General features: G+C 50.3%; 1 protein-coding gene across 6 annotated transcripts in view; it reads right to left on the bottom strand.

Annotated features, from left to right (window-relative positions):
• The window catches only part of Ten-m (teneurin transmembrane protein Ten-m), a 141,298-nt gene that overhangs the window by 15,800 nt on the left and 112,966 nt on the right, over window positions 1–12,532 (bottom strand). For all 6 annotated transcript variants that reach the window (XM_033384308.1, XM_033384309.1, XM_033384310.1 and 3 more), the window contains one exon: window positions 497–1,141. In XM_033384308.1, the coding sequence (XP_033240199.1) occupies window positions 497–1,141 (645 nt within the window). The remainder of the gene's footprint in view (window positions 1–496; window positions 1,142–12,532) is intronic.

Below are 12,532 nucleotides of genomic sequence, written 5' to 3'. Positions count from 1 at the left end.
TCTATCTCTCCCCCTGTCTCCCTTGAGCATCTGCTCCTCTCGCTCTGTTTCTCTGTCTCTCTGTCTTTGTGTCTGGCTCTGTCTTGCTGTCAATTCAAAAAAGTAATTAATGCAATATTTTAGCCCGGCAAATCCCCAGGAACGCACTCAACTTGAACTTTAATTGAAAGAAATGGGAGAGGGCGTTCCGAGATATAATGAAGCCGGCATTCAAATAATCCCTATCCCTATCCCAGGATCCAGTATCCAGTATCCCAGTATCCAGTATTCAGGATCCTGTCTACTAAGCGAAAAAAAATAAAACCTACAAAAACAATAAACTTTTTTGTCTCCGCCAGAGGGCGCTAAACGCTAAATACCCCGACGTCTTGAGTGTCTCTCTCTCTCTTTCTCTCTCTCTCTCTCTCTCTCCCACTGAGGCCTCTCCCAGCCTCTTGGTGTCTTACGAAACTTGCGAAAACTCATTTAAAAATAATTAAAAGTTGTGCATAATTACCTCCATTATTGGCATTCGCCAGGGATGAGGAGAGCGACGTCGAAGGCGTCAGGGAGGACTGCGAGGATGAGGTGGCCGCCGAGGACGTGGCCTCTGCGGAGGAGGCGGACGTCGACTGCAGTCCCTGGGCCGTTCCGCTGTTCGATGTGGCCGTCGTGACGGCGGCCCCCGATGATCCTCCGCCAGCGCCTCCGGCGAGTCCTTGGCCTTGTGCGGTTCCAGTGCCTTGTCCGTTCTTGGCGCGTACCGAGGAGTTGTGCAGTTTCGAGAGGTCCGTGTTCGTGCTCTTGGCAGCCGTGACCTCGGAGGCCTCGTTGCCGACTAGAACGGTGCAGGGCGCCGGATGGGACCAGTTCACCACTCCGGTGATGCTCAGCAGGACCACCAGCAGGATGGCCACGCACAGTGCTGTGAACGCCCCGATCATGCAGGACGACGAGCAGCGGGCGGCCAGATCCTTGCGGAAGTTCATCGGCGCCGAGTAGTGGTGCGACGGCAGTCCGTTCATGACGCTCGGCGGCAAGACCGGCCCTCTGCAGCCTCCTCCCTGAGTGCTGCGCTCGTATCCGCCCTTCAGTGTGTCTTTTGTGGGTGTGGAACAGGCCGAGCCGCTCTTGAAATCGATGGGAGAGCCCTTGTTGATGTCTGCAAAAGAGAGATAGAGAGCGGGAAGGGTCTCGGATTAGTTATCAATTCAAACAGACGAAATGCAGTCACTCGTTAGCATGGAATGGCAATGGCAATGGCAATGGAATCCATTAAAATCCCACCAAATTCTGGCATGGTCATCCTTAAACTCGGTTCTCTTGGAAACCGCAGGGCGGTCATGTCTGGGGGTCTGGGGTCTGGGGTCTGCGATTGTGCGGACCTTCCGCACACTATTGTATTTTGCTTATCGCCATTTGGCGCAAATTTCATTTGTATAAAAGGATTTGCACAAGGATAACAAACTGACATTCAACATAACCTCAAACAAACGACGACGAGACGACGGACAACGGTCGACGGTCGACGGTCGGGGGGAACAAAGCTGCTACAAAAACAACAAAAAAAAAAAAACAAAAAACACGAAAAGAAACGAAACGAAATGAAATGAAACCAACGAAACGCAGGGACAGAGGAACGGGTGAACGGAGGAACGGGCGAGCGGAGGAACGGGCGAACGGGAGAACCAGCGAGCGTACGAATGAATGAACGAATGAATGGATGAAATAAGCAGGGAAAATGACCAGCGACAATGACGTTGGCAAAACGGGAGCAAGCGGGAGCAAACGCTAGCAAACGGGGGAAAAAAAAGCAGAGGATCCTGCTTTGAATGGCTGTGGATGTGGTGAAGTGAAGTGAAAAAAGGCAACGCCGCGGGACAGCCAAAAGCGGTGACAGCGCCAGCGACAGGCGACAGGCGACCCCAGCAGGAGGACCGACCCGGACCGGACCGACGACGAGGACGAGGACGAGCGAAGGGAGCATAAGTTGAAATCATTTGTTGATGCCATGATGATAATTCGATTATGTGACATGGAGCGGCCGCTGGGGGAGAGCGGCTTTAAATGGAGTTCAGGGCCCCGGCCCCAAAAGAGTGACTAGGAAATGGAAATCCGGACAGCGAACGGTGGGAGAATGGCTAAAGAAAGGACACACAAATCAAATGGGTTTCGGCAGGCCTTGGTCCTGTTCGTTGAGTGAGTCTTTGCTTCAGCCGAGGACAAGGACCCGGATCCGGATTTGGCCAACTTTTGGACTCGGACTCGGACACGGACACGGACTCGGGTTCACTTTCACGCAATAAAGTTTCGAGGCGGCGGTCACTTTTGAGGTTACGAGTATGCGTGCTTGTTTAATCCGCAATATACTGGACCTGAGAATGGAGAGTGGACAACGGAGAACGGAGTACGGGCTGGTGGGTGCGGGACGGGGGGGGGACGCATGTTGCTATCAATGCCAGACTCGGTTACACATTTTGCGGTAGACAGACACCCCCGCCCCCACATTCACAGTGTGGCATGTGGCATAACCGCGTGCGTGTGTGTGCCGTGCGTGCGTGTATGTGTGTGTGTGTGTGTGTGTGTGTGTGTGGGTAAAATCATTCGCTTGCTCTCTGTGACAAACGTTCGCTTTTACGAAAAATTGTTGTAATTTCTGGCAGAACGAAACCGGGAAGGAGGAATCTCCCTCTCCCCCTCACCCTCGCTCCCCTTCTCTCTGTCGCTCTCCGCCGTACGAAAGCCATAAGAGAGCATATCGTAGTTTGGCCCGGCTGTTGCCTGTTGGCCGCTTTTTCGGGGCTAACCCAAAATGGATATGGCCTCCCCAGAATTCCAGTCTCCCCTCCCCCCACCTCACTGTCTCTGCCTCCGTGTGTGCGCAATGATAGCGTGAATAATGTCTGCGTCATTTTTTCGTATATCTGTGTATGTATATGTATATCCGTATCCGTATCCGTATATCCATCCATGTACGGCAATGCATTTGCGGATGAGTATTAAAGATGCCCACTAAGCATCGTGCATGTGTGTGTGTGTGTGTGTGTGTAATCGGGGAATGAATGTTAGATTTATTTAATGTCAAGAGATCTTTCCATATGTGGGGGTGCCTGCGCGCCTGAGTGGGCCACGGATATGTCCAGGGAGGAGATCCACAGTCCACAATCCAGAGGAGACATTTGCAAAGGTTAAGCTGAGAGTTCTCATCTCTCACTCCCTCTCCCCCCCTCTCTCTCTCTGTGTCTCTCTTTGGAAAAGTTAGTTGCCTCGTTAAGGGGGGGGCGTGTCTGTTATCGCAGGAAGCAGGCAGGGCTGGGCAGGGCAGGGCAGGGCAGGAGCTTTTTATGACCGAAACGTGTGGCTAGTGGGCTGGGGTTGGGCTATGCGGGTATTTGTGTGTGTGTGTGGTGTGTGTGTGTGTGTGTGTGTGTGTGTGAATAATTAACGAACGCATAATAGCCGTCAGAGTAGTCGGTAGTCGGGGACTCCAATGACTGGATATAAATTCACACAAGTTAATGGGCGGTGGAGATGCTTTTAAAAATAAAAAAAAAAAGTGAAGGAAAGAAAGGGGCAGGGCAGGGGCATGGCAGAGCGGTGAATGTGTTCTCTGGCGGAGGCTGAGATGAGACGAAAGTGCTACGAGAACGAGAACGAGAACGAGTACTAGAACGAGGCACGGGGTCATTAAACGTAATGGCGCACACGACAAAGTATGCCACATGCCACATGCCACGATAAATGGCCCGGGAGGTAGCGATTGGGTCAATTTATCGCTGAAATAGATCACAAATATGTTTTTATCTTCCTCGCTAACGACCCAATCGGTGGCCTTGGCATCAGAGATTGTGCCAAGGCAACCTCAAGACCCCCTCCACTCCCCCCAAAGCGGGCGTTTGCTGTTCGCTAAATTTGCTGCTTAATTGCAATCGAATCGAATTGGATTCCAATGAACTCCTCTTCGTCGGATTAACCTGAACATTACATTGTACAATAAATCAGTGGCAGGCAGGAGGCACGCAGGAAGCACGCAGGAGGCACTCAGGCAGGACACATAAAACATTTCGGTTTATTAATTTCATTTCATTTCATTGTATGCAAAATTTTGGAATAAAGCCTGCGGCCGAACGTAAATCGCTTAAATTAAAACAACACACAGCCGCCAGCCGCCAGCCAGCGACAGCAAAAGGCGAAGGGAGTGGGGCTGGTGAGGGGTGCAAGGGGTGCAGGGGGGAATGGCAGGGGTGGCAGGCAGTAAAAACAATAAAAATATAAATAGTGTGGCCAACGCAGCTGGCAATAATGGTTACTGTATAATGTGGCACCCTCTCGTACATTTACGTGTGTGTCACAGCCCCCCCCCCTCCTCGCTCTCTCTGCGCCACAAATGGAGGCAGCAACAAGCTGACGCTCTCTCCTGCTCGCTAGAATCTGATTTATGCTGCGTGCAATTTAACATTTTTAATAATATTAAAATTACAAATTTATACACATTTCCATTATGCATGTGTGCCTGTGTGTGTGTCTGTGTGTGTGTGTGTGGGGTCTCTTAGGTGTTGTAGTCCAATAAACACCGAAGAAGGCAACGGCCGGGAAGGGGGGAGTGTGGCTTGATTTCATTTTAATTGGCTTTCCGGACCGCTGGGCTGGCATCTCTGGGGGTTTTCGTTCCACGCCCCCACCCACGCCCACGCCCACGCCAGCGCCCACGAAAAGGACCCAAATATAGGCCCAATGGAAAATCCTCTTCTTGTAATTAAAAATCATTCTCAAGTGTGGAAAAGACGCACCAAAGAATCGGGCAACTTTTCTTCCCCCAAATATGGGGATTCAATATTTAGTTCCCCTCCCCCACCCCACCCCGTCTCTGCAGACCTCCGACCCACGCAACAATTGTGTGTTAAGTACTTTTTGAGTAATGACCCCCTCCCCCCCTCCCAGCGGGGTGTGGTGGTCCGACCTGCCGACCAATTTGCATGGCCGTTAATGAACATTTGCTAATATTTTGAGCACTAAAAAACAGTGCCACCGCCACCGGCACCGCCACTGTCCCCCCAGGCCGGGGGCCCCCCTGTTTGGGGGCGCCAAAGCGTGCGACAATCAAATAAAAGTACATGCAAAACACATAAAGGCGCATAAAGGCGCATAAAGGGGTATCCCAGTCGGTCTTTTTTGTTGTTTTGTTTTTTCTGTGCTTCTCCGTTCTCGCATTTTAATGGTTGGAGAGCGCGACGATTGCTCGAAACAAACAGGTGAATGGGGGAGTGGGTAGTGGGGCACGGGGGGGGGCAGGGGTAACGGGTTTAGTCAGGGAGGAAGCTCCCGCCATGTTGGTAATGGAGTTTGCAAACAAACATGGCCGCCGGGGAAAAATCACATAATTTACACGTTTGCATTTAAGTATTAAGTGGGTAGGGGACCCCGGTGGTGCCCCATCCACATCCCCAACCAGGGACTGGGACTGGGACTGGGCCTGGCAATGGGCTTGGGCCTGGCACTGGGCTTGGGCTTGGGCCTGGCCCTGGGATGGCAAAGTGTTTCGTTTACTTTTACCGCATTTGTTTGCAGAGACCTCGCCAGTCGCTTCACTCCCTTCTGCTCCGACGATCCGCTCTTCGTGTGAAGGTATTTCAGGCGGACGGGAGGACGGAAGGACGGGCAGAGTTTTATGTGCAGAGGAAGCAATTTTTGGGTCGACTTTATTGCCCCTGTCGACGTCGTCGTCGCCGTCGTCATCATCATCGGTGTTGATGTTGATTTTAAAGCGTTTAATGGCCCTGCGTCTCAACGAAATTGAAAAGAAAACCCCCCAAAAGAGGAGCCGATGCAGCAGTGGCAGCCGTGGCAGCAGGAAGAAGATCTGGGTTTATATGTTTGAACAAAGTGTTGGGATTTCAAAAGATTTGCTCTGGAATTTGATGGGGTTGTTTCTTGTGCCTTGTGTCTTGTGTCTTTGGGCTGAGCCCTCCTGCGCCCATAAACGGCAGAAGGAGATGCCAGAAAAGGGTCTTATGATGGATTGACAATGGGAGGGCCTGGCGGCGTTTCGGGGGTTGCAAATGTAGGGCAAGGAAATGCGATAAAGGCCGCCGTCACCGTCACCACCAAGACGAGGCCGTGGCAAAATGAAAGCCCCATCGACGGGTAGACAAAAAGTGTAAACTGTCACATCCACTACACCATCTAATCCCGCATTCATGGCGGGGCAGGGGTCGGCGGTGGGCTGTGCTGTGGTTTAATATGTTTTAGACATAATGCACAAACGGCAGAGAACTGGGTGGCTTCTAGGCCCCGTCCTGGCTGCAAGGACTGCTGGTAATTACAGACGTAAGTGGCCGGCAAATTGCCGCGTATGTCTGGCTCTTGGCTCTTGGCTGTTGGCCGTCTATCCCTTTTGTTGTTCTCTGGCTTATAATCAAAAATTCCATTTAAAACTTTAAACTCATTACTAAATGTTTAATGTGCGCCCATCGTTTCACGCTCTTCCTGCCTGCTGTTGCTGCTGTTGTTGTTGCACGATAAATCACACAAACAAAAAATTCCGCAATTTGTTAGGCGCGCAAAAGGCAGCAAGACAGACAGACAGACAGGACAATAAAGGCCTTGGGTCTTGGCTCTAACGATGCGGCAACCTGTCGACGTTCGTGCCTCCAAAAAAAGGGTCGCCGTCCTCGTCGCCATATTGTTTCGAGCAGGCGGCGCACAGCAGGCGACCTGAGTACCGGAGTACCGAAGCACCGGAGTACCGAAGCACCGAAGCACCGGAGCACCCAGTGCCGTTCCGTACCGCCTCGAGCACTAATCAAGTGTGTGGAGTGGACGGAGTCGCGGCTTTAAAACCTATTCCGAGTGCCTGCCAGTCGGAATCCGTAACCATTCGTATCCGGCGTATCCCTGGCCTGCTTTAAGGCGGAATGCGGCACGGGGGAAGCAACTTTCGGCACGATTTGCATGTAAATTAATTGCCCAGCCCTTGCCTCTCCTCTCCTCTCCACTCCCCGCCCCGTGGCCCGTGGCCCGTGCAGCGAGTGAGATTTTCCGCCTCCCCCGCCGCCCTGCTGGAGCAGCCCTCGGGGCCAGATAAGTCGTATAAATTATAGCAATTTAATAAGTTTTAAATATACGCATCCGGCTGACTCCACTCTGTCTCTCTCTCTCTCTTTGTCTTTGTGTGTCTGTTGTGTGTCTCCCCTCCCCCCCCGCCCAAAAAAAGTTGGTAAAATCTTTGCAGCAAAGTTTACCCCCTCCGTTCCACCCCCACCCCAGTGGAGGGTGGAGTCTTGAGACGGTTGTCCTGGGAGTCCTGCTCCCTGGTCGTGCTCCGTCTCGCTGCTATAACTCAAGACAAAAACTGTTGCCGATTAAAATTGTCGGTTGGGCATTAATTTTATGTCACGATGCGCTCGCAGGCAACGTGCCGTGTGATAAGGTGTCCGTCGACTGCTTCCATCCCCCCCCCCTCCACCGACCCCCCTCCCCACACTACTTTGGGGATGGGATGCTGCTCGGGATGCTGCCACCTTTTACAGTTCTGGCTCTAAATGAGTTTATGCAAGTGTGAAAATAAGTCTTTTAATGGCCCGGGCGGGCAGTTAATGAGTTGAAAGTGGCGAGGCACGTGGATTACGCTCCTTTGTTCTGGCTCCTGGACGCTCCCCCCTCCCCCCTGGCTCCTTGTTTTCCTTCTTGTTTTCCGCACAGTGGACGGAGGGGGCGGGGCGGGGTGGGGTGGGGGTGGGAAAACAAAACTTAATTTGTTGTTGCAGGTGAGACGAATAAATTATTTGATAACAGTTTCAGTTTTCGCAGCATAAATAAGATTTTCCCGAGCATTGGTCTTTGTTTGGCCAAGGGGGGCACCCCGTTTGGGGGTTGGGGCTGGGGCTGGGGTTGGGGCTGGGTTTGCTTTTGGTTTTGGTTTGTTTGCCGTTAGTCGCTTAATGCCGGGGCTTAATAGTGTAGCGTCGGGCGGGGGTGTGGCTCTAGCTTTACCTTTACCGTTTGTCTCTCTCTCTCGCTCTCTCCCTCTCCCTCTCGCTCTGTATTTTGATTGTTTGCCTCGTTCAAATATTGTTTTAGATTAAATTTTATGCCAGCGACTGGAGGAGCTTGTCTCTCCCGCAACCCTTTCGCCGCCCCCCCCGCCCTTCCCCCTTTCGCCGCCCCCTTTCCAATCAACATTTTGTGTCGCCAATCAGCATTCGCACACATGTAATTGGACACGTAAGGATAACAATTCATGGCTCCCGGCGCCCCCGTCGCCCCCGGCGCTCCCGGCTCCTGGCCAAGGATGTGTCCGTGTGTTGTGGAGTGTCCCTGGACTTTTAGTGCGGTCCTGCGGACTGGCCTGCATGTAATTACAAAGCAAAACTTTTGCATATAATTTTTGACAAAAAACGCAAAAACTTTTTCAATAACAGAAATTCGCAAACAAAAAGAGACGGAGACAGCGAGAGAGAGAGAGAGAGAGACAGAGACGAAAGGGAGATGGCAATGCCAAAAGGCAACTGTAAAAAAGTTGGCAATAAAAACGCCAATGGCCAGGAACGACGTCACACAACTGCATGGGGCAGGGGCAGGGGCATCGACAGGGGCAGGGGCAGTCGGGGAGGGGCATCTAGCCCCGGGGGCTACGTGAGGTGCCTGGGCAATGCAAATGTTTAATAAACTTTTTCAAATAAAAATTTATCTACGTTGACGTGCAATTTTTAGACCAATTAAACTGCTGTTCGACGCTCCAAAGAAGCTACAAGAGAGAGGCAGGGCGGGAGGGAGAGCACTGCTACGTGCCTTATTTGTGCTCTCTTGCTCTCTTCCGTGTGTGTGTCGGAGTTTGTTGCATACTTGAGGGGGCGGGGGCGCTGCTTATAATTACGACGCGCGTAAATTCCCATTTAATTCGCAGAAGGACTCTCTCCGGCAGCCTCCGCCTTTCCGGTTTGAAATTTTAATCAGCCTAAGGGGGGAAGGGGGGGGGGGGGTGGGGGACGGACTGTGGAAACCCGCTTTCGGAAAACTAATAACAATAATTGCGATAAAGCCAGCATTAAATGCAATGCAATAAATGCGCGAACAAAAAATACAACAGGAAAAAAAAAATAACAAATAAATATATATATTTTAATTACGTATTTAAATGTGTTTGCTTGTTGGTTCGGCAAAAGGTAAAAAGTACAAACAAAAAAATACTTATACAAATAAAAATAAAAATAAATATATATAAATACTGGGATTGGGGCTGGGCAGTGGGGGGGGCCGTGGCTGGGACTGGGGCTGGGCCTTTTGTTTTCGATTTAATGAACTGTAAAGCGCAGCCATATTTATGGCTGTTGCATCTCTGTTTTTTGTTCATTTTTTTTTTACCTTATTGTTTATTTGCACATTTGAGTGTTTTTGTTGTTGTTGGATGCCCGTGTGGCTTTCGTTCTTTATCATTTTAATGCATTTAAATGAAATTACAGCAAACGTTGTTTTTATCACAGTTATTATTATTATTTGTATTATTTTCTGCTGTCCCCCTTTGCCTGGCCCGACCCTTTGCCTTTTTGCCTATTTTATAGTCAATAAACATTGTCAGCCTTATCGCCTTTAATTGAAATTAATTTCTGCCAATGTCCTGTACCTGTGTCCCGTGTCCTGTGTCGGTGTCAGTGTCGTTGTATTCCTGCCACGGACATGGCTAGAAAGACAGCTCTCTGCGCTCTCCCTCTCTCTCTCAGAGAACCCCCCACTGCAGCCCCCCAAAAAAAGATGTGCGCTGGCATTTAATCATTAAACGGCAGCCGGCAGGTCGGACATCAATTATTGTCTCATAAAAAGTAATTTATATTAAAATCAAACCGCTTATAATTTCATTATGTTGATATACATATACGAGGCGAGTGGCCAGACGGAGGAGCAGGGGCAGCAGGGGGAGCATAACGGAGCGGAGGAGCCATTAAAGTTTGCCGCGCGGCAGACATTTTGTAATAAAGTTTGTGTTAATTAACAGAACAGCACACAGCGGCAGCGGCGGCGGCGGCGGCGGCAAAAAGCAGAAACGGAAACGCAAAAGAAACAACAAACACTCGTATATCTGCTCGGTGCTCCACTGGCTCCTGTGGCTCCTCTGGCTCCCCTCCTCCTTCGCCGGGATCCTGCATGCACTTGCAATATTTAAATTCAATTGCATACTTTCGAGCGCACTGCACTCGTCCGGCCACATGGCGCATACTTAATGAACCATGGCCAGACCCCCCCGCCATCACCACCCCCGCGTGTTCCGCTGCATATTTTATTTGCTCTCTGGCTTGTGTCTGAAAAATACCTGCATAAAAACAGACACGCACACATCTCTGTGGCATTGCGATTTTCCGCCATAAACGCCGCACTAATAAAAATCATTTCGAAGAACAACAAAAAATCGGTTTGCCATTATATTTAATAAAGTTCAACTGACGGCGACAACGAGGAGCCGCCGCAAAAAGAACTGGCCACGGGGCGCACAGGACGCACAGGGCGTCCAGGACACAGGTGTCTGGGTAATTGGCCAATTGGCTGCCCAGCGGACGGACGGGTGGAGGCTGGCGTTCAATTTGATCAAATAAAATGGTGTCAAGACTAAGGAACCGGAACCACCACCACGCATCCGATCCTAGGCGGGTGTCTTCGGTGGCTGCTTTGGGCCCATCGGAGATGCTCGCAAGACAGCCAGGATCCCGGCTTCCCCTCCAAATAGGCGTTCGTCTACGGATATCCTTTGGATACCATCTTGGATCATCTTTACTCATGGCGCCTGAGCCTACCGCCTGTTGCCTATTTCCTTGGATCGTACCTCTGATTCCTGTCTGAACATCCATCTTTGGGTGGAAATTCTTAAACGAAACGTGCACTCTCCTCCCCCTCTTTGCCACCCTCTGGCAGCCCCCTCCAACCGTAGCAGTAAATAGATTAAATGCGATTAAAATTGTCATTAACATTTACAGTTCCCAGGGCTTTTGGCGTGTCAATTAATATTGCTTTAATGTTATTGCCAATAATTGTCATAATTCATGTTTGTTGCTGTTGCTTTTGTTGTCGCTTTTTTTCCTTACTAAAACAGGGCATTATTTATGAGTGGTTTTTGTAGCAATTTTTAACATTTTTACAGCATTTAATTGTTTTAATTGTGTGTGTGTGTGTGTGTGTGTGTGTGCCATAATGGCCATTAAATATGAGAAGCGGCAGTGGCAGTGGCAGCGGCATGAGCATCCAGGATAATGTTAAATGGATTTGACAGTATTCTGGATATATTCTCGTATATCGGGGAAAATTTTAATACTGAAATTAATAGTTTTTCTATGCGTGGGCGGCTCTGCCCTCTAATTGTCAGGCAAATTAATTATATTACAATTTGACTTTTTCCCCGGGGGTCACCCCTGCCCCACGCCCAGCCCCCCACTGCCGCCAGCCAAAAGTCAAGTGGTTGGTGGGGCAGGGGGGGGCGACCACTGCCGGAGGTTTAATGGCAAAATATTAACTGAATAAATGTTAAAATTATGACAATTTATACAGGGTCGGGGGGCAGGGGGAGCCCATAAATGCTGGAATTTATTGGGCGATAAACCGATTGGAGATCGGGGACTGGGGGCTGGGGGGATTGGGGGGGCGGAAACTACACAAAGTGTTGGCATATATTAATATTAATATAAATACAAATATTAATATTAATTCGGATTAGCAATTCCCGCTTTAATGGATTTTAGATAGTCCTTTGAGATTCAGAAGGATCGAAAGTTTTCCCTGGCATCCGAGGATTTATTAGCTCTTTGACAGAGAGAGGGTGGAGAGAGGGGGGGTGCCCCCTTTCTGGTCTGGTTGAGAAGAGCTGACACTCGAATATGATTTCATTTCATTTGCATTCGCATGTCCCTTTTTTTCTTTTTTTTTGGGCGGGGAAAACTTATTTATTACGAGATCCTGGGCATGTGTTTGCCACGACAACTAAGCCCACATGCCACCAGTCCTGCCACACCCTCCCACTCCCACTCCCACTCCTTCTCCCCCCTCTGTTGGTGTTGCTGCTGCACTTTAAAAGCCATTAAAATGGCCAACAGGCTATAGAGGCTTGCTGCTGGCCGGCTGCTGGCTGTCCATGAAATGTTTCCCTTCCAAAGTGCTCTCCGGTCTGTGCCTGTGTCTGTGTCTGTGTCCGTAGCCGGGCAGCGCCGTTAATTTCATCAGAGCTACTGGTAATTGCGTGTATGGAGTTGCAGTTCTCCAGCTCCAGCTCCAGCTCCTGCTCCAGGACGAGGACCACCAGACAGAGCAGGACTAGGAGCAGGAGGAGGCGGAGGAGGAACAGCGGGTGGAGTAGCAGTGTTTTGGTTTCTGTTTTTGCGTTGCGTTGCGTGGCGTCCACAGAAAATATGCAATAAATGGGGAGCGAAGCACATAGCCGTAGAGCCAGAGCCAGAGGCAGAGGCAGAGGGAGGTTCCTGCCGCAAGGGGTGACGGCTCTCGTGGATGCCGATGCCGATGCCGCTGGCCCACCGACTGGCTACAATTTATTATATTAAGTATTAATGTTGGTCCT

Source organism: Drosophila pseudoobscura, chromosome X, assembly GCF_009870125.1.
Source record: "Drosophila pseudoobscura strain MV-25-SWS-2005 chromosome X, UCI_Dpse_MV25, whole genome shotgun sequence".
In the NCBI taxonomy this organism is placed as follows: Eukaryota; Metazoa; Arthropoda; class Insecta; order Diptera; family Drosophilidae; genus Drosophila; species Drosophila pseudoobscura.
The sequence above is the reverse complement of the archived record's forward strand: the minus strand, read 5'-3'. Positions and strand labels throughout refer to the sequence as shown.